This window comes from Leiobunum rupestre, chromosome 11 (genome assembly GCF_980474605.1).
Source record: "Leiobunum rupestre chromosome 11, qqLeiRupe1.1.hap1, whole genome shotgun sequence".
Lineage (NCBI taxonomy): Eukaryota > Metazoa > Arthropoda > Arachnida > Opiliones > Sclerosomatidae > Leiobunum > Leiobunum rupestre.
The window spans coordinates 6,125,051-6,151,023 of record NC_143394.1 but is presented as its reverse complement, the minus strand read 5'-3'; the positions used below and the strand labels follow the sequence as shown (position 1 = coordinate 6,151,023).

The window sequence follows — 25,973 nt, the reverse complement described above, 5'->3', positions numbered from 1 at the left end:
GAAAAGTTACGCTGGGCTTCCGTTTTGCCATGGCAACCAAAAATGTTTTTGACAACTTAAAACGGAAAAAATCCAATGGAAAATAACATAGGAAAAAAAATTTAAATATATATTTTTTTTAAAAATTAGAAAATTGTTAATTTTACGTTTGTGGAGTACTATGCACTAATGAAGGGGGGGTAAAAACTATTTTAGGTGAGCTCGAGCTAAATTGAATTAATACGTCGTAATTTTAAGAATAATACACAATATTGGTAAAATGTATGCTGTAATAACTTCCATATATTTTCGCCGAGAAATCTAAAAAATTATACATAACAATGTCGGAGCCATATCAACAAGCTTTTTTATATTTTGATAGAAATCCGTCGCCATTTTGCAAAATGGCGGATATAAATATAAATCGCGGCGCGATATATTCGGTACTTTGTATCCGATTAATCTGAGATTTTCTACGTTGCCTTATCTGACCGAGTGAATTAGTAGTATAGATTTTAATAGGAATCCCTCGCCATTTTGCAAAATGGCGGATATGAAAACATGGTGCGATAAGTTCCGTAATTATTCGTCTATTAATTTGAAATTTTTTAAGTTTCATGATCTGCGCGAAATAAATAGCTCTATAGCTTTTCCATAATAATCCGACACCATTTTGAAATATGGCGGATACAATTATAACTTAAGGTGTCATAACTACCTATATTATTGGTAATTGGGAAATTATTGGTAATTGGGAAGTTATTGGTAATTGGGAAATTATTGGTAATTGGGAAGTTATTGGTAATTGGGAAATTCTTGGTGATTCGGGCAATTCTTGGTGATTCGGGAAATCTAGTTTTAGCGCAGTCAGCCGAGATAAGAGGGTTAAAGGGTAGACCCTGTGGGTGGTCCACTTTGTTAGTTTTTTTGTTATTTATTTACGGGTATTTTTAACGACCTATATATAGTTGTGTTAATTCAAAGGAGATAATTTAACGTTAATTGCTTTAAGAGCTGGCGGTTAGTCAAGTGGCTCTCTGTGCTTTGTTGATGGTAAGGTTTTTGCTTCTTGTAAATATATTTGGTGTGGATATTTGGATATCTACGATTTCTAACGCAGTCAATGATTTCCTGGGTGTGCGAGTCATTATATGATATTGGAAATTGGACGGCATTGGTCTTTTTCACGCGGTATGTGTCACAACGTCAACTGGAAGTCTACGAGCGTTGAAATAAAATGAGCGTTAAAGATGCGGCAAGTATTTCGTAAGCGAGAAAAATACAAATACCATCTGTAGATATTTCTTTCATTAAAATTTGCTTAGTATTATATTCAACTGATAAACATGTACTGTAAAAAGGGTTAAATTCAATTGTGCATTGTTTTAGTAAGTCTAACTCGCTGTTGTAACTACTTAATTTATAATATTCTGAATAAATTAAACTCGATTGTTTCGTCTCAATTATTTAAATTAAAATTAAAATTTTATACCGGGAAGGGTTTGAACCGAGAATACGTTTTTCGTAAATAACTCTGAATTGCGGAGATATCTTTGGGGGTGGTGTCGAGAAATTAATACCACTAGGGACCATACTTCCGAGGAGAGGTATATTTTGGCTTGCCAACTTGTCTCTCATACAACCTTCACAATAGCTTCATTTTCAAGCGATTTATTGCAGAAATAACAAGAGTTAGCTTGTGGTAAATTTTAAACGCGGTTACATGGAGCATGGGCAAACTACAGAGCGGCGGACGCGTTTTATGCCAACGCGCACGCAGGCCCAAAATTGTAAGACGCGTTTCGGGTACAACGTTAAAACCGAAAATACTACACAACGATTGCTCGTATGTAAAATATTCATAGTACATTTTTGTTAGGAAATAGCCGGGCCCTAATGTGCGTAATTCGATTTATAGCAGTACATAAATACAAACGTAGATATTCGCGATAAATTATTACTGTGCACCGGTTTCCCCCAATAACCATTGCGCGCAAAACAACTATTTCTTAAAGTAACCTATGAAAAGATATGTTTTTGTTTGAGTAATTACTCCTAAAATATTTAAATACGCAATTTGGAACCATTCTTCATTTTTTATTTAAAAAAACTAGTTTCCTATGATTTGAAAGAAACGCATTTTCTAGTGCGTTCTTAGCATAGAAATCTCATAGGTAACTAGAATGCTGCCGTGTAACTGGCAAATGGACCAAACGCCGTGGCAGACGATAGCCAGATCTCAGCCAATCAGAGCTCAAAGAGTGGTTCTGCCTAGAATTTAATGTCACCAGAGAGAATGTCGTCTGTTGTGTTTGTATGGGCGTTTTCTCTCCAACTTCTTCTTAATGACTTTGGGACGGATCGAGTGCTGAGTTTAATGCTACCTCTCAACGTTCAATGGCAGGGTTTCCACCAGTTGTACATGGTATTCGTCTTAGTATCAATTTGCGAATTTATGGCGCCGGCCGAGAATCGAACCCGGGTCTGCCTTGTGCAAGAGATTTACTCTAAACACTCAGCCACCAACGCTAGTTAAGTTACGGTGTTTTTCTAAAAAACAGCTTTGGCGAATGTCATTTACAAAGTTATAACGTTAGGTACTATAATTTATTCTACATCATTTTAAATATTTATAAATTATATTAATCTTATATTTAATTAAATATTTATAAATTATATTAATCTTATATTTAATTAAATATTTATAAATTATATTAATATTATGGCATTTTATTCTATAATTAAAACAAGATGTCACGGGCATTTGAAATACACACAATCCCCTGATAAATTAAATATTAAGGTAGCGAAACACGAACTCGTTAATTTAAATTAATTTTTAGATAAACCGGATTTTTAGAGTTACCTGGTTTTGGAAATACAGTAACGAAACACGAACGCGTTAATTTAAATTCATTTTTAGATAAACCGAATTTTTAGAGTTACCTGGTTTTTGTAATACAGTAACGAAACACGAACGCGTTAATTTAAATTCATTTTTAGATAAAACCCAATATTAGTAGCTCTCAGCCCTCAGCTGTTAATTAAGACAAGAGTTTATAGTAAGGTAGTTTGAATTTAGTTAAAATTACTCAGTATAATTTATGATATTTACTCAAGTGTAAGTGTAAGTGTGTTTTAGTTTATTTTTCAATCACGATGAACTAAGACAAATCTAGTCTTGGACACTTGAGTACCAGTTCTGCACAATTACGTAGGAGGGATATATATTGTTGGGTTATTGATGAAAGTTAAATCTAGAACGTTCCATAGACTGTTCTGAATAAAAATAAACATTTATAATTTTGCATAATTCTGGTTGCCATTTTATTTCTAATCACTCGCCCACAACATTAAATTTCTGGCAATCCCGAAACAACTAAATTTGCGATATAACGGCGACGGGAAATTATTCTCGTAAATGAATCGCGCGGCCTTAGGGAATATTCTTTTAACAAAATTTCGATAAACTATCGTTTAATTAAAATCGGCCCGATTCCGTTAAAATTATAAACCAAAAAGCGAACGGTCGTTATAGCTATTTCTTTCATTAAAATTTGCTTTGTATTATATTCAACTGACAAACTTGTACTGTAAAAAGGGTTAAATTCAATTGTGCATTGTTATAGTACATCTAACTCACTGTTGTAACTACTTAACTTATGATATTCTGAATAAATTAAAATTGGTCGTTTCGTCTCAATTATTCTAATTATAATTAAATTGTATACCGGGCGGGATAGAACTGGGATAACATTTTTAACAAATAACTCTAAATTGCGGAGATATATCTTTAAGGGTTATCTCGAGAAATTAATACCACTAGGGACAATTCTTCCGAGGAGAGGTATATTTTGGCTTGCCAACTTGTTATTAAGAGCCATTGGCCCCAAGACTCCTGCCATGAAGGAATAATAGACTCTTTTTTTTGGAATTTTGCTGGGCGCGTCCATGTTGAGTTTACCCCTCTTAACCACCATTCTCCACATCCTGGGACCAAAGACCCGAGCCTAGACCCCCCCCACCGGTGGTTCCAGGTAATGGCCGACTAGCGGGCGGCCAAAAAGAGGGGTCGAAAAGACCGCGAAAAAAGTGTATAGGGAGGAGAAATCAAAGGCGGCGTTAAATCCAACACCATAGTGACCACTCGCCGCTGCCGGGAGGGGGGCCATGGTAGACCATGGTAGACATTTTTTACACTCGATCGGTAGATCGCGTCCTCTATTAATAAGAAAATACATTTAAAACCGTTGGAAATCTAGTGGCCCAACAGAAAGAAAGATAAAGGTGTCTTCCCATTTCAGATTTTTGTTATTAAAAAACCACTACTGTTATTGTTAAGGCGCTAAAACAATTTAAATATTTCTAGAAATAAATAATTTATACTTTGTTAACTTTTCACTTTTTCTTTTATTTAATATTTATAAATAAGCCTTGTCTTAATGTTCTCCTGGCTCTTCCGCGTTTTTCTGGTTTTCAGAATCAGAATAAACAACGTCCGATAGATGGCTACACTGACAAGGAGACTACCCGAGGTAACTCATCGATTTGGTTTAAATTCAGGGATTAAGTAGACCTTCATGTAACATAAAAAACCCCAAACGAAAAAAGTGCGATGAGCTTTAGTTTTACCCTGGCAACCGAAAACGTTTTTGACAACTAAAATATTATATTTCTCTATATAAATTAACATGGCAAAATCCCCCCTTATGAAATTATTCGATTTTTTTTTTAAAAGGTGGTTTAATTTGGGTAAATATCTAATTTTGGGTAAATATCAAATTTTGGGTAAATATCAAATTTTGGGTAAATATCTAATTTTGGGTAAATATCAAATTTTGGGTAAATATCAAATTTTGGATAAATATCTAATTTTGGGTAAATATCTAATTTTGGGTAAATATCTAATTTTGGGTAAATATCTAATTTTGGGTAAATATCTAATTTTGGGTAAATATCTAATTTTGGGTAAATATCTAATTTTGGGTAAATATCTAATTTTGGGTAAATACCTAATTTTGGGTAAATACCCAATTTTGGGTAAATACCCAATTTTGGGTAAATATCTAATTTTGGGTAAATATCTAATTTTAGGTAAATACCTAATTTTGGGTAAATATCTAATTTTGGGTAAATACCTTATTTTGGGTAAATACCTTATTTTGGATAAATACCTTATTTTGGATAAATACCTTATTTTGGATAAATACCTATTTTTGGGTAAATATATTATTTTGGGTAGATTGATCAGGGACTGTAAATTGGGTAAATTCATATCAAAAATCTAAATTTTGGTAGATTGATCAGGTACTGTAAATTGGGTAAATTCATATCTATTGTCTAAATTAGATATTTACCCAAAATTAAAAATTTACACGTACTTAATAAAGCTTTTCGAATTACATTTACATGACCTGCTCAAATTTCATTTAATTTAAAAACCTGATAAAATTTCATCCAATTCACAGTAACTGATAAAATTTTATCCAATTTACAGAACCTGATAAATCTAAACAAAGGACATCGCACTTCTTCTATGGGATTTGGCTTCGTCTTTGGTTTCGTTCTGTTCGTACGACGTTCTGATCGCACGATGAACGAACTCAGTAGATAAGTAGTTAAGTATTGAGTCTTAACTGTCGTGTGACCGTGACTTTAACCGAGTATGTGCTGTATCGATAAATAAGTGTTTGATCTGTTGTTGAGTGACTGTTTCTTACCTATGAGCGAGTGTTGAATGTGGGATTCAACGAAACGGTTAATCATATATATTCTGATTTCTTTAGTATTTCTTTTATTTTATTATTGCTCATAAAATATTGAATAATAAATAATTCCACGTACGAAAATTCATCGAATAATAAGTTGCGAGAAAAGATACAATGAAGTAGAGGTGTAAAAATCTTGGCAAGAAAACTCTATTGACAGTGAGCCCGGACTAGCGACGCGCGAGCATAGAGCACTAACCGATGGGCCGTGACTCCTTTTAACAAATAGACTATACTAACGTTGTAAGTTTTGTTCACTTTTTTAACGCTGATACTGGACAAACTATAACAGCTAGGGCAAAATGGCACGAGACAATTTTGCTCCTTTGATCAAGCTTAGCAACATGTTGCAATTTCAGAAAAAATCTGTCGAAAGCCAAATCCCATAGAACTTTATAGAAGAAGTGCGATGTCCTTTAGACATTAGATATGAATTTACCCAATTTACATTACCTGATCAATCTACCGAAATTTAGACATTTGATATGAATTTACCCAATTTACCTGAATTTAGATATTTATAGTAAATTTACCCATATGAATTTAGATTTATTTATTCGGCTTTATCGACCAGAATAACCCTTAAGACTAATTTCTATCCAAATCTAAAAAGGTAGGGTGGAAAATTCCAAAACATTTGGTCGATTTGTCGTGGAATGACGCCAAATTTAGAAGTTTACCAAAATTGAGATATTTACCCGAATTCAGATATTTGCCCGAATTCAGCATAATTTTTTAAGGGGGGGGGGGAGGACCCCCTTAGAATCTTCGATTTTGCCATGTTCATTTACATCGAGAAATATAATATTTTAGTTGTCAAAAACGTTTTCAGTTGCCATGGTAAAACCAAGAATGTATTTATTGAGCGGAGCGAACGAGCGAAGCAAGTGAGTGGAGCTCTCACTGTCGTGACTTCAATGGGAAAGTTGGCTGTGTGTGTGTGTGTGTGTGTGTGTGTGTGGGTATGTGTGTGTGTCGCACTTGGGGGAGAAAAGAAAGGGGCTCTGAACGAGACGGAGAAGAGAGAGGGAAATTCGCGGTAGACGACCACCCCCCAGTTTTCTCCCCCCTCGCTCTCAGTCTCTCGCTCTCTCTCTTGAACCCGTTCCGGTTGTCCCTCTTCGTTTTCGCCCTCCCGCAGCCGCTAATTAGTCTCGGGCCAACAAATATTTTTTTCCGTATTATTTTTCCGTATTCTTTCGCGCATTGAAAGTGAGCGAGTTTTGCTTTTCGCCCGTATTATTTTTCGCTATTCTTTCGAGTTTTGCTTTTCGCGTACCGTATTATTTTTCGGTATTCTTTCGCGCATTAAAAGTTAGCGAGTTTTGCTTTCGCCCGTATTCTTTACCGTATTATTTTTCTATTTTTTCCACTATTAATAAAGAGTGGACTTATTATAAATTATAAAAAAGATTGGACTAATAATTCACGATTATCGTAGCGCCCACGCTCCGCTCAAGTCTTTGTCGAGAATGCCGGCTCCGGGTTTTGAGACGTCCTAGTTTATACTCAGGGAGAATGAATATGTCGAGATTATTTTTATCGTTTCTAAAAATTCCACCCGTTCGGGCCCCCGGTATATGCTCCTCCGCTTTAATAAAATCAAATAATACTGCAATCTCATTGGTTCTTAAAAATTACGTTTTTCTACGCGATTAACGCTGCTGCGAGGACGCAAAAAATAAGACCGCCTCCTTTTGTCCCCCCCCCCCTTAGCGTGACGGCGTTAGGGCCTCAACGTGTCCGTCGATAGTCTCGACATATTCATTCTCCCTGAGTAGAAATAAATACATTCTTGGTAAAACTAAAGCCCATCCCATTTTTCCCTTTGGGTTTTTTTTATGTAACATGAAGGTCTATCTAATCCCTGAATTTAAACAAAATCGATGAGTTACACCTCGGGTAGTCTCCTTGTGAGTTAAGTTTTCCGTGTCACGTGTTAAAAGTCTACCATGAGATCCCACTTTATTTTAACGGCTCCCACAGGGAAGAGGAATTCCACTGCCTAGCCAGTTCAGAACAATAATTTCCCCTCCTTACTATTCCTTCATGGTGGTTCTAACAAGGAGAGTACCCGAGGTGTTTATTTCCGATTTTGTTCAAAGTCGGCCGTAATGTAGACCCATGGACGAATTAATTATTAATTCGTCCATGGTAGACCTATATGAGATATGAAATTTCCCAAAAGGAGACGTTGCACTACCCATTAGATTTGCCATGGCAACCGAAAATGTTTTTGACCACTTAAAACAAAAATAAGAATTTTTCCTTATTTTACCCAAACATTGTTACAATTTTAGCCGAAAATGTTCCAATTTACCCAAACTTGGTGAAATTTACCTAAATGTGGTCCAAATTACCCATTTCGTGATTTTTTTTTTAAATTTTCGTAGGTAGGATCAAAGATAATTTAAACTCGTACCCTAGATTCGAATACTGAGAGCTTTCACATTGACGGTTTTGTTACGAAGCGTTTACCCTTTTCCGGCACGTGACCTCAGAAAAATCGGGCTCCATCGGTTGTGGCACGGCCAACTTCGATCACGCGCTGCCACGCTATCGCGGCAGCGCGTGATCGAAGTTGGCTGTGGTAAGGCGCAAACCATGGAGCGAATTTTTTCTGAGTTCCGGCGGGAAGTGGGTAAACGCTATCGGCAACGCGCGAGAGAGTGATTTCGAATCTAGGGTACGAGTTTAAATTATCTTTGGTTGGATCCTTTAAAACCGAAAAAATCCCATGCTTTTTTTAAATGGAGATTTTTTTGTTTTAAGTGGTCAAAAACATTTTCGGTTGCCATGGCAAATCTATTGGGTAGTGCAACGTCTCCTTTTGGGAAATTTCATAGCTCATATAGGTCTACATTACGGCCGACTTTGACCAAAATCGGCCATAAACACCTCGGGTACTCTCCTTGTAAGTTTAAAAACGTTCGCGCACGGCTTGCGCGCATTCATAATGCATTTCGCGAAATTGATTTCAGAAATGCATAGTTTAGGATGTAGCCACTAGAAGGTGCAGATTTTGAATGCCTACCTCTTAATAACAGGTATGTGATCGTCAAAAATTTGGCCTAGACCTTTGGTTATGGGGACCCGATGATAGACTTAGGCTAACACTAACATGTGAAAAGATATGTTTTCTTTTGTGCATTTACTCTTATACGATTTAATTTCGCAGTTTTGAGCCAATCTTCAACTTTAATTAAACATACGTCACTTTAAAGATGTCAAAAAAATCGCGTTAGCGGCGAGCTGAAGTCGGCCATTTAAATGAATCTTAGGCGGAATAGAGTGTTAGTTCCCCAAAGCAGCGCCGATGGCGTAACTTTCGTTGAAAGCCAAACGAAAAGCATGGGCCAAAGGCAGGGTTTTTTAAAAGTTCTAATCGGACCACGCGACAAAATTTAAAAAATCGTTCTAGTTTGTTATCCGATTTCTATGAGCGATAGTGAGCCTCCCTGAACCAAAAGAGACCTACCCGTGGTGAAAAATGAACTGAACTGAGCTAGGCATAAAATAGCGGCCCGTTCAAAAGACGAGCCACCTTGTTGAGTTCCGGAGAGGTAAATACAATACCTATACACTCTTTTATATCCTTATTTGTGAGAGCTGCCATTTTATTACAGGTCTGATTTCAAATAGTGCATGCAAGGCCGCTTCACGCGGTCAAGTGCACGCGAAGTTTAGAGCTGATGAGCACGTGCAGGCGCCCTTGCCTGTACTATTTTAAATTAGGCCTGTAATGAAATGGCTGACTGCGTAAAAGAGTGTATAGCCATGGACACTGTAGTGTCCATGCTCTAGCACGGGCTGATTGTTCGAAGTGCGGCACGAAAATCCGCTAGAGGCGCCAGGGGTCACGCTTGGTTTGTAGGCTTTTAGTGACTCCAATTTTAGGATAGCCATAACGGAATTTGTATACAATTATAGTTATAGTTATTACGTTCTTCCATAGGTAGCGACACTCTACTAGGCACCAAGTTATATTTTGCCGCTGTTCGCGCGCCTGATTTTCTTCTCCAGTTCCTCCATGCTTGGTCTTTTTTATTCACAAAAATTGCTTTTGGTTACAGTTTCATTTCAGAATTACTTGCTGAAAATTGAATGGCTTCACACAATTCAACCATTTCTTTTAATTGTAGAAGTTGCTAATTTTATTGAAGAGTGTCTGGTAAATTCTGTTATTTTGGACAATTTTTAAATTATCATTAATAAGTTTCTATAATTTTTGTATTAGAAATGTCGGAAGTGGCGGCCCTAAAAAAGAACGTCTGCCAAGAAATAAAATCCCATTTGATGTTTTTTATAGCTAAAGGCTTACAACCAACTGCATTAAATAAGCTTTACTATGAAGATACTGGGAAGTCCATTCCTTTTAAAGAACTTGGCTTCAGCTCATTAATAGCTTTCCTACAGAGTATTCCTGAAGTTGTTCAAGTTCGTAGTGGATATCCAGAACCACAAATATTTTTAGTTTCTGATGAAAAAACTAAACACATTGAAAAGTTGTCAGCAATTACTGCTGTTAAAAATAAAATTAGGAGCAACAAAAAGAGAGCTTCAGTCAGCCAAGTTACGCTAGGATGTGTACCTATAATTTGCAGGGAAAAAATTTCCTCTTTACTCGAGGAATTTGGTATTTCTGGAGCTCCCATTGTGAATATTCAAAGCCATTATCAAAAAAAGAATGGAATGATGATAAACTTTGGCTTTTTTGGTTTTCAATCACTTGAGAAATGTCTTAGCAGCATTCCCAATATTGTCACATTGAAGACCGACTTAAAAAATAATATTGTTTGTGTTTCCACAGAAGAAATAAGAAGTAAGACTATAAAATCCAATGTTAAAATTAGTATTTCTGGGTGATTGAGTGATTATTATATGCTAATTTAATTGTAGAAGCGCATGAAAATTATCTTAAATGCATTGCTAGAAATACCGAGAATGAGATGGTCTCTTCATCCACAAATGCGCAGTTTAAAGTTGGCACAATACCAGAAACTTCACAACATCTACCATCCCAACAGAGTTTTGGAGAATTTTCCTCTGAAAAAGAAAATTTAAGGGACATATTTGAAAAGAAAATGCGAAGGGTTCTAAAACAGCATCCAAATGGATTAAACATTGATACATTCTTAGATGAATACAAAGTAAATACCTATTTGTTCGTATTGTAGCACTTTTCTCCAAGGTAACTGCGTAAACTTTTCTTTTAACAGAGGATCAATAATGAAGCATTGAATTTAGAAAATATCGGTTATTACCATATTACTGAATTGGTCGACCAAAATCAAGATATTTTTGGAATTTTTCATTCTGATGACCCTGAAAAAAGTGTGATCATCTATGATGCCCGATCACAAACACCAGATTTTATCAGTTACGCCCCCAAAAAAACTAAGGACATTCCAAAGGATTTAATATGTAATATAAAGTCTATTCTCGAAAGCTTTCCTGCTGGGTTATCTGTACAAGAGTTTGAAGACAAGTGCTGCGAGGTTATAATACATTCAAAATATATTTATTAAACTGAATAATTCATTTAACTCTTTATGTCCTTTTTTAGATGAACGTTAAAAGCGAATTACAGTGGCGGGATTTTGGCTTTAGCACTAAAGAAGACTTTTACCTGAAACTTTCGGAATATATTGGATTAGTCATAACAATATCGCATGGTAAAAAGTATTTGCAATTGGAAGACCAAATCTCAAAATTTCTTCCACCAAGTACCATTTTATGCGATAAAGAGGTATGGCACAAAAAATGCCTAACAATGTAATTTATGATCTACTTGGCATTTTCCCATTATTTTAGCATATTGCATCTCCCGTTGTTGGTGAACATGTGCCAGAAGACGCAGCCACTTGCAAAGATAAATACGTTCCACAAACAATTCTGAGTCACGAGGATATGGGAGTTGTAGTTTCAGATGTACAGACTCCCGGATTATTTTTTATACAGCTTCTTGGGGAAGAATATTTGGATGCTCTGAATCGTTTAATGGATAACCTTGAGTATGATTTCTCAGTGTAAAAATTTAAACATAAACTTCTACTAGCATCGATTCCTCTTATTCAGGAAATTCTACCAACGTAATCTTGTATCTCAAAACTACAAGATTCCCCACCATAAATTAAAGTTGTATTTACCGTGTGCCGCTTTGTATGAGGGAGATTGGCATCGCGCTATTATTGTTGGCCAGCAGCCTGAAAAAGAAATTGTCGAGGTATTAACAAAAATAAATTCTCAATAATATCACTTTCCTATATAAAAGTAAAACTTTGTCTTAAATTATTTCGTTTAAAGGTCATTTACGTTGATTATGGAACAAGTGGCCTAGTTTTTAAAGAATCCGTTCGTTTTATTCCTAAAAAGTTTATGAAGCTACCATCACAGGCTATTAAGTGCCAACTGGGTCTACTGGAGCCTATAAATGAGGTATGAAAAATAAATTGTTTTTTTTTTTAATTTTAGAAATCTGATATTGTAAATATTTTCTATAGCTGCATGGTTGGACTACCACCTCTGGTGAACGTCTGTTAGAGTTAACCCAGCTAAAAGTTCTGCAATGCAAATTTCTGCACACACGTGGCCTTGAAGTAATATTTTCATGTCCCCTTCCTCCTTGGCAGTTTAATTAAATCAAATATTTGATTATCAGTATACGGAAGGTCTGGAAATTGTGTTAACTGACACCACTGGTGAGGATGACTTACAAATCAATGATTTAATGATTCAGGAAGGTCACGCTCAAAAATGTCAAGAGGACGTTAATTTGGTAATTTCAAACTAAATTGCAACCACTTAGACTGGACAAAGTTAAATTATTGCAACTCTTTTTGGTAGATTCGCAATTTTGAAAAAGATAACGCACCTTCAGTGGGGAATTCTACAAGCCCTGTGGTTGATGATCAATTTAAGCCAGAACAAATGGTTGCAAAATCAGAGAAAGTGCCAAATAGACCAAAACTAACGGTTCCAGAATCATCACTAAGACTAAAGCCAGAGCCACCCCATGGTTATTTGGCTAAAGGTCAAACACTTAATGGAGACTTATTGCAACGCCTCCTTGAATTGAAGCGTAACAAGTCTCCTAAATGTGCAAACATCAACAATTTTGACTTCAGTATTTTTTCGGGGGTCCCAACCACACCGTGTCCAAACTTTCTACCTACTCCTCAATCTCTTAATTCTAGTTGTGCTTCTACACCAATGCCTTTTAGTCCTATTCAACCACTAAAATCGATACGCAATGTGACACCGGACACTTTGAACTCTAGGCACGGTGAACCCCAGCAAAACTTAAATCACTTTAGAAGTGCTGCATCTCAAATATCTCAACATGTTTTTGAAGCTACTCATCTATCCTTGGAAAATATTGACATTCCCCAACCACTTCCATCAACGGTGTCAGTTTTGCCTCAAGCTATCAAAATAAATGAAACTACAGATTCAAAGGACGCAAAATCTCAGAAGAGGTACTCCAAACGGTAAGATATGTAAATCATCTACCACCCAAAATAGCATTATAAATAACACTTTTTCCTTTTAGAATAACGTTTTTGACTGGCTATTCTGGACGTATCATCAACTACGAAAAGAAGCCATACCTAACGAGTTTTGACTTGTCCTCATTTATATTCGGGTCTAATAATTTGATTATCAATTTGGTAAATCCACAATTAGTTTTTTAATTTAATGTTAAAAGAATTGCGCAGGAGCCTTTTCTATTTTAGTTCCGTCGAATGAAGATTAAAGTAGAGACCATCAACGTAAAGGCTGAAGAATGCCCGGATTTATTTGCTGAATTGAAAAAGTAAAATATTCTTATTTACTAATTTTGCGTAATGATGTTAAAAGAGTTGACACTGCATCGCAGAGTTAACGCCAGAGGATTTGAATTTTCGGAGGTGAAACATCTCACACTATTTCCGTTGGCAAGGTAAAAGACTTCGTTTAGATTTATACGAATAAACAACTAATTTCTAATTAATTTTTGTAAACTTAGTTGCGTTGAAGTTTTAAGAATTTATCCGAGCAAGGCGTTAGAAAATGCAATAAAGCAAAGTCTCGATACTTTTGATCCCGATGATTATTTCTGGCTGGTATGATCAAACCTTTCTTTGTTAAACGCGCATAGGCTCAAGTTTGTTTTATTAAACAGGAAAATGAAGATTTCACCCTGGAACTTTTACGAGTCAGAATTGATCAATTAATAATCGAGCGGAAAAGTTGGCTGTCACTACTTCAAAATTCAGATCCTAGATATGTTAAAAATCATCTTGCATACACTGATTTAATGAGCGACTTATTTTACGCAATAAATATTCAAAAATGTAGGCATATTGAACCTAACTAATAACTTATTTAAATAACTTTAATATATTTTGCAGCTATGATGGAAAAGAAATCTCAATCTGATGCAGTTGCTGATGTCAATAAGACTATCAGATCTGTATATAAATAGATCACCAAAACAGCCAAAAATGTCCAAGCTATGGCACCAATGGTATCCTTCAAAATTACATTTACAACCAATTCGGTTTCTTTAATATAATGAACAGTAACAATGCTAACAATAAGTGACTGTTAAGTTTCCCATACTTTTTTGTTCTTTTTTATATTTATCAATAAACACAAATCGATTCGTACAATATTCTCACTTTAAACCCAAAAAATCCACTTTTTCAGACCCCTTGGGTTTGGGCCCGGGGTCGGATGCGCTTAGGTTAACTATTTTGAACCTAAAATCCGCCTTCACATGTATCCTCGGAAAAATTGTGAGTGCTCCCGCAACGATTAGAACGTGTCGTGTGAACAGTCACATTTGGGCGTTCAAGTGTATGAGATGGCTGAAAGGTTGGGCGGTGCGAGTACTCGAACATCATCGAGTACTCTGCCTTTTTTGAATTCGAGGACTCGAACTCGACCTCGAATAAGTAATTGGAAAATACTCGTCGATTATTGAGTACCAAAACATTGCATATTCGGGTACCCGTTTACTCGAATAAGCTTCTCTCTAAACTCGTCGAGTATTTGTTTTTCTATCCTCGTTGCTTCAAAGTTCTAAGAGGGGTTTTTACAACTGGGGGGGGGGGGGGGGGTCAATAACCGCTTCCTACAATTGTGGAAACTGTGGTTCATTTAAAGGGCAACGCAAGCTCTGTGGCAAAAAAAGAAAAAGCAACGTGCTTCTTAACCACGCAGAGTTTACCGTAAATATCGCACTTTGAATACATAGGCACACAAATGCCAGCTCACTTGCGTTGCCCTTTAAATTTAATTTCATAATTACTTGAATAAAACCAGCTCCTAATAAAGTACTCGATAACCCGACTCGTTAGAAATATTACTCGAGGTTTTTTTAGATACTCAACTCGAATAAGATAAAAGTTTCCCCTTAATCAAGTACTGGATTACTCGACTCGACTTCGATATTACTCGATGAAAAAAATTTGCTATTCGATAACCGATTCGATAGGGACTCGGCAGCATGACGTCACGACGTACTTTAGGCTATGGCCGCCATCCTGGTAATCTTTTTTTTTTTCAATTGGAAAAGCATGGGAGACGTATTATATACGTCATGCTGCCATGTCACTATTGCCTAAAACCACTAATTGCAGTTTGGTAGCGATACTTGACGTCATCGCGTCGCATTTCTCGTACGGTAATGGGGCTTCTTTAAGTAAAACAACATGTCACGGACATTTAAGTACACACAATCCCCCCGATGTAATAACTATATTTCAAATATTAAATTTATATTTGAACAAATCTCCGATCATCTTGTACTTTAACTTAATAAACCCAAGAGGAATTTTATAGAAAACGAATTTTTCGATTTACCTGGTTTTGGAAATAAGGTAGTGAAACGCGAACACTTCAATTTAAATAAATGTTTAGACAAAACTAATTTTTCAAGTCACCAGGTTTTGGAAATAAAGTAAGGAAACGTCAACACGTTAATTTAAATTAATTTTTAGACAAATATAATTTTTCGAGTTACCTGGTTTTGGAAATAACGTAAGGAAACGTGAACACATTAATTTAAATTAATTTTTAGACAAAACGAATTTTTCGAGTTACCTGGTTTCGGAAATAAAGTAATAAAACGTTAACACATTAATTTAAATTAATTTTTAGACAAAATTAATTTTTCGAGTTACCTGGTTTCGGAAATAAATAGCGAAACGCGAACGAGTTAGATGGCGCCTGTATAGAGCTTGGCGGAACAGATAAATTAACGGCCAAAAGTTAAATTATTCATAAAAATTTCGTGTAACTGTTAATTGAATATTATTCGCGGTTATAAAACGAATTAATATGCCAAAAATAAGTTTATATCGGATAATTTTCGGCTATGGATAAATACAAATAAAACGGATATTTCTGATCCAAACGCCGAGCTCTACGCACGAAATTCAAATATGACAAAAGTGCGTGCGTGGGTTGTGGGGTCAAGCGAATTGACCAAAATTATAACTTAAAATTAAAAATTCTGAATGCAACCGAAATCGTAGTTCAGAAATGATCAGTAGCAACTAAAAATATAATATTCAAACAATTCATTCTTAATTTTAAAAAAGTACGTACATTTTAAGACGAAAAATCGCCAAAAATCACTTAAGTGGGCAAATACCCCACTTCCGGGGCCCGATCCCAAACATTATGAAAATCCCGTCCAGGCTATAAAAGTGCCTACCGATTGAGATATCAATCGCCTTTGTACCACTAACGTACCGCGAGCAATCGTGTGTACGGCGGCTGGTCATAAAAATATTTAGTGGCACACTTATTCTTAACTTCTGGGCATAACCAATATTTAGGGTCACACTTATTCATTACGCGCCTGGTCATACGTTATTCTTATTTCAGGCAGGCTTTCAATGGAATGCGAATATAGCTTCAGCGCGTAAAGAATTCAGGTATGACGCGAAATGGCTAATTAACCTACTTAAAATTAACTTTTTACACGTCTTCGATAAGTAAGTGTCACACTTATTCGTTACTTCTGGCCATACACGGCTTCGATATGTAGGTCACGCACTCTGCGTAAATGTCACACTTAGTAAAGTTTCAAAGTTATCCTCAAATCGCACGCGAATAGCGTTAAAATTAGGCCAAAACATGCTAAGCCTTGGTTAAATTAAAATGAAGTCTTGTTAAATATCCGCAATACTCGTACTAATAACTACATCAAGTTTCAAAGTTATACCTCAAATCGCACGCGAATAGCTTTAAAATTAGGCCAAAACATGCTAAACCTTGGTTAAATTAAAATTAAGTCTGGTTAAATATCCGCAATGCCCATCGTAATAACCACATCAAGTTTCAAAGTTATGACTCAAATCTCACGCGAATAGCGTTGGCCATACACGGCTTCAATAAGTAAGTGTCACACTTATTTGATACTTCTGGCCATACACGGCTTCTATGTGTAAGTCACGCACTCTGCGTAAGTGACACACTTATTCTTTTCTTCTGGTCATACGTGGCATCGAGAAGTAAGGTACGCACTCTGCGTAAGGCAAAAAGGAACGCCAGCGGAAATGTGGTTTAAGTGGCGCCCAAGGGCCCCTAATTTTTCTAGCGCGCCATAACCTGGCACACCATTAAAAGTAAGAAAAATACGTATTTTAAAAAGGAAACTAATTTGTTATGTCACTTAGTTCGGTAATAATTAGAGTGCGTAAATCAAATCAGAAAAGGGGGGGGGGTGTAGCGCCCCCCACTTAAATTACAGAGTTGAAATTTGCACACAGTGTAGAGGTATAGCAGTGATATGGATTAAAAGAGAAACGGAATTTAAAAGTCAACCTTATCCAACATTATAAGGCTGCGTATTTTTTTTAAAAAATACCTCACTTCTGGGGCCCGATCCCAAACATTATGAAAATCCCGTCGAGGCTATAATAGTGCCTACCGATGGAGATATCAATCGCCTTTGTACCACTAACGTATCGCGAGCAATCGTGTGTACGGCGGCTGGTCATAAAAATATTTAGTGGCACACTTATTCTTAATTTCTGGGCATAACAAATATTTAGGGTCACACTTATTTATTAAGCGCCTGGTCATACCAGAGATCCTGGCAGTTATAGAGATGCGAAACTCCCTATACCCTAAGCAAACCAGTTTTTTTTCAAATTTTTGCCGATCGCAGCGACGCCTGTACGTGGGGAGTAATCGCAGAGATCCTAGGATTGTTACCGTTGTTTACAATTTTTGCGTCTCCTTCTGGCTTGAAACGGGCGCTTCTTTCCGGCCGAAGGGCGGCGCTGATGCTTGTATTTTTTTTTGTCAGGTTTTCGGCGGAGTTTCGCATCTCTATAATTGCCAGGATCTCTGGTTATACGTTATTCATATTTCAGGCAGGCTTTCAATGGAATGCGAATATAGCTTCAGCGCGTAAAGAATTCAGGTATGACGCGAAATGGCTAATTAACTCACTTAAAATTAACTTTTTTCAACACGACTGCAACCTAAGCTGGAATTTGCCTAGAAGAAACTAAACTTGTGGTTTTTGATCAAATCTTACTTACCTTCTTCCTGTCGTACGACGTGCGTATAAAGGGCGTAAAACGTTGAGTGTCACACTTATTGTTACTTCTGGGCATACGCTGAAAGCTCGGCGCGAACGGCTTTGAAAAATGCGAGAGGGAAACTGGCGTTTAGAACTCAATAGACACGCGGATTTACAATGTCGGAAGTTGCAGGTGGTCCGTATACGCTGTCTAAAAAACCTCACTTAGAATTAAAATTAAGCAACGTAATTGCAAATCTAGGTTATATGGAAACCACAGCTATTCAAAAATGTAACTCTCATGAATATCGGACTTAATTTAAGGAACGTTATGTAGACTTTTAGGCGAAAATATAAAACCGCGAAAATTGGGGTCCCGTAAATTAACCTGAAAACTATCCTTAAATTTAATATTTACTGATATAACTGAAGTTGTAGTTCAACTGAATCCTAACCTATCCAATAATATTTTTTTTAACGTTATCGGACTTCATTTTAAATAAAATATCAACCACACAAAGCGAAACCCCCAAAAATAGTAAATTGGGCATTTTCCCAACTTCTCGGGCTCCGATCCCAAAATTACGAAAATCCCGTCGAGGCTATAATAGTGCCTATCGATTGAGATATCAATTGCCTTTGTACCACTAACGTACCGCGAGAAATCGTGTGTACGGCAGCGGCGGCGCCTACACAGTAGGTGATCGTAATACACACAAATCCCTAAGGATTGTGTGTAAAAATTAATATCAAAAGTAAATAGGGGGAGAAAGTCTGGCACTTGGGTCCAACCGCACGACGTCTTATTTGAGGAGTAAAATTTTTGGGCTTCGGAAATGACTTCCCCCTCGCCTTTTTACAGGGACACAAAGGTATCGGTTGTACTCCGCCACGATGAAAAATAGTTATCCATAAAATACGTGAATATTAAACTTTTGCTTTCGATAATTTGGTTAATTTAGTTCCTAAATAAAGTAGATATATGATAGAAACTAAAATGCGACATTTTAAAAATAATAACGCGACTTTTGAAAATAAATAAACCGTAACTAGAAAAACGCTCACTTAAATCGTGGAGAGCGTGGCGCCATCTAAGAGCAAAGATCGGGACTAATTGGAATATCTACGATGTTAAGGCCTAACAATTTGCAAGTTTAACTGAAATAATAGATATAGCTACGAGCTTTTTTTGTTTATTTTACAATTGATATAGTAATTATTAATTAAAATCAACCGTTATCGAAGGAAATAATGGTCAGCATTTGACAGAGAGACTATTTGAAATCGCGAGGCGGTGACATGGTTGCCAGGGAATAAAATTCAAAATTTTCATACCACAAATGCACTACTTCGCGCGTAATTAATGTGCTATCCTTATTGGTTAGAAATATCACGTGATCACTAGCTCTTTAAAAAGGGTATCAAGCATGGTGGAAGGTAAAATCTGAAGGCAGTTATAGACTTTCTCCCCCTATTTACTTTTGATAGTACTCACAGTGATGAATTCATTCGTCGTATATTTCCCCGGCGAAATAATTAATCGCAGCCACGATACTTTAAAATACAATATTATGCATTTACAGTACGGGTAGGGGGCAAAGCGTAAGAACCGCGTTCGCAGTTTCTTGAATTTTGAAAAAGGGTCACTAGGGTAAAACATGGGCCAAATAATGATAAATCCAGGACATGACTTCATACGTACTAAATCGGTCGTCCACCAAAAGTAACGGGCGGCCATTTTAGTCGGCGGGGAAAAGGTGCAAATAAAAAAAATTGGGAGCAAAATCAAGCAGAAATTTCCGGTTTCCCGAACGCCATCTTGTGTTGACTAAGTCGAAATTCGGAAATAAGTGGCGGTTGTAATTCGAAAATCCTGCCATATTGGCCCCTCATTTTTAGATTAATGTTAACGATTCTAGGAAAGTATACGTTTAATATTATATAATTATATATATTATACTAATTATGAACCTAGTACGTAAAAAAAAGTACTTACAATAATAACCACACTAGATATGATAACTATGAATAAATATTCCAGGATATTTACTACGACGACCACGTGTATTATTTGTATTATTTTTGAAAACTAACCCTAAAAAATTTGCCCCCAAAATGACGTAGGTCTGCGATCGCGCATTTTTCTCAATAGGGGGCAATAGTGGTCGGGTGTTAGCGCTGTTGGACGGGCTTTTCGCATAGAGTCATGTCCTGGATTTATCATTATTTGGCCCATGGGTAAAACCACCTTTACGGTGAGCGTCAACGGATAAAGTCGGTGTTGGGTCGGGGTGTTTTTTTTGTTAACGCTCAACGTCGCGACGGTTTTGACTTAGCACAAACCAGTCTTGTCAGAAATTTTGTTATTGTATGTTTGCGACGTGTGTGTAATGCTTATAGTCAGTGGCGGCTTAAGATGGCTGAATCAGATATAGCTTGATCGGACAAGAATTTCACCGACATATCTACGAGAGGCTCTTCCCACGTCTTTTGATACCACTGGTAATCCGAAGATGATAAATTTTACTCTTGTTGGAAATTCCCATTTCTGAAGAGCAAAAATCTGGTCGTCAGAGATAGATATGAAGTCTAGAAGTTTTTGGCTTATAAGTTCCGCTACGCTGGACTGCGACAACAAGAAAGCCAGATTAGCGAGTTTCGGGGCTTGGTGAATACCGAGGCCACCCTAGGCCACGGGGAGCGACGACTTAGTCCAGGGAGCTTCATCCCTTAAAGTGTTGAGGTCATCAGTGAACTGAAGACCGTCTACGCAACGCTACACAGGGGCACTACGCGGGAGATAGGAAATCTTGGTTATGGGGAAAGCTATGTTTATAACCCGCATTACAACAGGTCTTAGGCCCTTCTAACTGTGATACGGAGGCATTGTAACCGCGTGGGAGGGTTGTGGCTAGCCCTGCCACACACAACCACTAGCGTCCCTACACTAACTATCGCTTTAAAATTCCTCCACAAGTTTTTATGGAAAGAGGAAACAGAAACACTCGATGGAAAAACTCTTTGACAGACCGGGAGATAACTCGCAAACTCAACCCAGAACTCTAACATGTGCGAAGGTATCAACAGAGTCGTCCTGTTTGATATATAAGTCACTATTACTGTCTTAGTAACGGTTAAACCGTTTTTTCCGATAGAGGGGATTCAAAGAACCGTTCGGTGTGCTTGTTAGGGAAATGCAGTTGCACCTAAACGACGCTCGTTTAATTAGATTCCAGGCTGTTTAGCATTGTAACCCGGCCACTTGAATTAAAGGCTTTAAAAGTCGCTCGATGACTTAGGCCTAGGGTGGTGCCTTGGGTATTAGCCTAGCTGATTATTATTATTATTTATTTAATTATTTCATTCGAACCAAAGGAAGTCAAAGCTAAAAGCGACAAAGTAAAGTATTAAAAAATGATAGAATTTCCTCAAGAATAAATTTACTCGTGTTATATCTTTTTTATTTATCCTCCCTGGCATACAATGTTTGAACCGCCAAATTTGTTGGTACCTTGGTAAAGACGCGACTTCGATCCAAGAGGCCCTTTCGCGAAATTCGACTTAAGGCTCTTCCTGATCACAAGGACCATTCAATTCCTAATATTTTTGCGACTTTCGGCCAAGCTGGCAGGGCTGTAATTTACGTCACGAATTGACCTGTCTAAGAAAGGCAGATCGTTTTCGATGCTCGTGCTATATCTATTCTATAAATGTATCTTCATTTATTCCGGGCCCTTGGGAAAATGATTTGGTCAATAACGATGTTTTGGCGAAGCACGAACATGAGCAGGTGCAGGCTCTGTTTGTAGTAGGCTCGTTAAGAAGCAAGTTTGTGACTCCTTTCTCTGCCGGGCCCTATTACGTTTCCCCCCTTTCCATTCTTGGAACTTCCCGGAATGCCGCTATCGGCTAGTGCTCTTTTAACGGTTTACAGGATATAGTTATAATAGCTCTGCCATGTGTATTTGACGATATGACAGGGCGCCAGGTTCCTCGGCGAAATGCCCCTAAATACGCCTCTGGTAAAAAGGGGGAAACGATCATCTACTTTTGGCCTGAACCATATGCTGTGTATTCTGCTATATTATTTAGTACATCTAAACGTTTCTCGCAATTTTGGTGCGTAAAAGTGATATATTCCATCAATAAAAATAATTCATTTTTAAATCGAAATTTTAAATAATGGGCAAAGTTTGTGTTTTTCAATAATGTAAAAATTCATCCACGAAAATAAATAGGGATCCAAGTTTCAGGAAAAAAAAATTTATACCTTTCCCCAGGGCCGTGCTTAGGGGGTGGCGAGCCGGGCGGTCGCCCAGGGCCGCTAAAATTTTACCATAGGGATGTATATACCGGAGGGCCGCTACAGTCACATTGTGTCAGTTTCGCCCATGCATTTCGCCCGGGGCCGCGAGACCTCTAAGCACGGCCCTGCCTTTCCCAAATCAAGCCGGCAGTTTGAGAAATACCAAAAATGGGTTTCTACATTTAATTTAAATGAATTTACCTATAACCTCAGTAAACAGACACCATTTTGGATGTTCAAAACATTTCCACGGTGGGGAAAGGCCTCCTACGCATTGTAACCCGGCCACCTGTTTAAAGTCATTAAAAGTCGCTTGATGACTTCGGCCTAAGTGGTGCCATGTTGGGAGTTTGAAGTTTTTTGTTCCCACTATTTTACCTTAAGTAATGAAACTTAAGTAGGTCCTGGAATCAGTAAGGGAGAGTGGTTATCGGCGGACTGAAACACCGATCGGTTTGGTGTGAGACGAACAGACTCTAACGCTTTTTCGAATTTTCTTTATTTTTACTAAGCCTAACGGAAATCAAGTCCCTTTTGAAAAAAAGGTTTATCACGAGATACAAATTTTAAAACGTCTTTTCTCGAGCTAAGGCAATTCGTATCTAACAATAAAAAATAAAACTCTTCTTTACGAAACACGTACAGTTTTCACGCGCTGCATTCTATTATATTCTACACTTATATTTCTATTTACAAATGCTACAAATAAACGTTTATACTACAATTTTACTATATTACTATTTGTTTTCTAATGACTTCACGATATCAATTTTCTAATGATACTATATATATTTTTTATTTTACATGCCTAGGGTATTAGCCTAATTGATTATTATAAAACAAATTTACAACCAGATTCAATCAGGAGATTAAACGGGAGATTTATTTGTTACGCATGAACTGGTTAGTTAAGTTTGATCACTTACATTTGTATCAGGGCTATAGTGAAAATGACATTGTCAATGAAGATTAACAATTACAAATTTGGGCCCGGTGCACAGGCCCGTCTTAAGACCCTTTGGGGCCCTGGGTTAAATTATTTCTTAAGACCCTTGCGATCCCCAACGGTAAGCCTTTGTATGTCCGTTGTCTAAATTCAACTACACAACAATCAAACCAAAACTTTTAATTTCAAAAGTATAACATAGACCTACTGAAAAAAGGATTTTTACTGACCGTGACTCGCTGCATGGAGGAAGAGAGAGGAGGCTTTATGAATAACCTTTTTACCTCGGGAGCTTGAAGCCAACTCCCACAGGGTCAGCGTTGCCAACCTGATCCAATAGAATTATCGTACCAACACCTGAAAATTTTCGTATTTCAGTCCTATTTATCGTACCGTTCGTAGGCTTCAAAAATATCTAGAGGTCTGACTAGCGAGTAGAAAAGGGGGGCGAAATTAAAAAGGGGAATGGTTTTTACACACAATCCTAAGGATTTGTGTGTATTAGTCTCACGTACAGTGTAGCCGTTGCCGCCGATGCCGCCGTGTCGCGCATATCCCTTCAACGTTTAGGGCTAGAAGAGTCAATGATATCTCGTTCGAATGTACATACATTACCATTCATAAAGTTTTCAAATTGGAGCCCAAGAAGTTGGGCATTTACCCAATTTAAAGTTTTCGGTGATTTCGCTTTATGTGGTAGATATTTTCTTTAAAATTAAGTCCGATAACGTTAAAAAAAATATTATTGGATAGGTTAGGATTCAGTTGAACTACAACTTCGGTTATATCAGTAAATATTAAATTTAAGTATAGTTTTCGGGGTTATTAACCGGACCCCAATGTTCGTGGTTTTATATTTCCGCCTGAAAGTCGACATAACGTTCCTTAATTTAAGTCCGACTTTCATGAAAGTTATATTTTTGAATAGCCGTGGTTTACATATAGCCTAGAAATGCAATTTCGTTGCTTAATTTTAATTCTTAGTAAGGTATTTTGTACCGCGAATAAGTACCCCCATCAACTCCAACATTGGAAATACGTGTGGTTATAGAGAATTTAAGCGAATTTATCTCTGGCATTTTCCAAGGCCGTTCTAATATGACTGGGTTTCCTACAAGAGTACCCTAACCGCCTATCACAAAGCTATTCGTGATGCCAAGAGGGCATCATGGAGAAGTTTTTGCGAGAATATATCCGATATTCCCAGCACTGCCAAACTAATGAAAATTATGGCACATGATAATACTAAACATCTCAACACCATTAGGTTGAAGGATGGAAGTTTTTCGACATCTGGCAAGGAAACTCTAACACATATGTTGGAGACGCACTTTCCAGACTCTAGGGTCACAGACAGTTGTGGCACTGATAGTCTCCCTCTTAGGATACAACGTACCAAAAGGGAAGACTGGGCTGTGGCAAAACAGATTGTCACACACTCCAGGCTTATGTGGGCGATAAATTCCTTTAAGCCTTATAAGTCCCCAGGTCCGGATGGAATCTTTCCCATTTTGCTGCAGGAGGGCAGCGATACTCTCTGCCCACTGCTCTGCAGAATCTACAGGGCTTGTATTGCCTTAGGGCATATTCCAAGCTCCTGGAAGCTCTCTAGGGCCATTTTTATCCCCAAGCCCGGTAAGTCAAACTACCTTGAGGCTAAGGCATTTCGGCCAATTAGTCTCACTTCTTTTCTCCTGGAAATTTTGGAGAAACTGGTAGACTGTTATATTAGGGAAGAGGTTATTTCCCAAACGCCTCTCTCTACTGCTCAGTATGCCTATCAAAAGGGCAAATCTACTGAGACCGCCTTGCATGGCATTAGAAATTGCCTTGAGAGAGCAATTGAGTTTAAAGAAATCGCTCTTTCGGTTTTTCTTGACATTGAGGGGGCCTTTGACAAGGTCTCAAGTGCAGTCTTGATGAAGGCTGCCAAGAGGTTTGGTATCAATGACACACTTTGATCAAATCTATGCTGACGAACCGAAGGGTGACATCCCTCCTGCTTGGCGATTCCCTGATGGTCTCCACTAGCCGTGGGTGCCCACAGGAAATTCCCAACGACAGTTAAGGATGTTATGAGGAGAGCTCTTGCATCAGTAGAAAACTTGTTCAATGAAGTGAACCTCACGGTCAATCCCAGTAAGACGGTTCTGGTTCCTTTTACCCGTAAAAGGACTAGGGGAGCGTTTAATGCTATTTCCTTGTTCGGTACCAACCTGGAGGAAAGCACTGAAGTGAAGTACTTAGGTGTTATCCTTGACAACAAAGTAACATGGAAACCACATCTTGACTATATTATCAAGAAGGGTCAGCAAGTCCTGGGGCTTGAGTCCTAGAGTTGTTCACTGGCTTTACACAATGATCATCAGACCCATACTGTCCTATGCAGCTGTGGTCTGGTGGCCAAGGGTTACTCTCAAAACGGTGCAGTCAGAACTGCGCACTCAT

At 37.5% G+C, this 25,973-nt stretch overlaps 1 protein-coding gene across 1 annotated transcript; it reads left to right on the top strand.

The window, feature by feature from the left end:
- Positions 1 to 9,986: 9,986 nt before the first annotated feature.
- On the top strand, positions 9,987 to 14,360 carry LOC149921213 (tudor domain-containing protein 5-like). Its single transcript, XM_090162131.1, has 16 exons — positions 9,987 to 10,569; positions 10,647 to 10,897; positions 10,967 to 11,245; positions 11,314 to 11,496; positions 11,562 to 11,761; positions 11,826 to 11,973; positions 12,054 to 12,185; positions 12,251 to 12,346; positions 12,409 to 12,525; positions 12,594 to 13,237; positions 13,300 to 13,417; positions 13,484 to 13,563; positions 13,627 to 13,689; positions 13,756 to 13,852; positions 13,912 to 14,083; positions 14,141 to 14,360. The coding sequence occupies exons 1-16, from the start codon at positions 9,987 to 9,989 to the stop codon at positions 14,212 to 14,214; spliced, it is 3,237 nt and encodes a 1,078-aa protein (XP_090018257.1). The 3' UTR covers positions 14,215 to 14,360.
- The last annotated feature ends 11,613 nt before the right edge of the window (positions 14,361 to 25,973 follow it).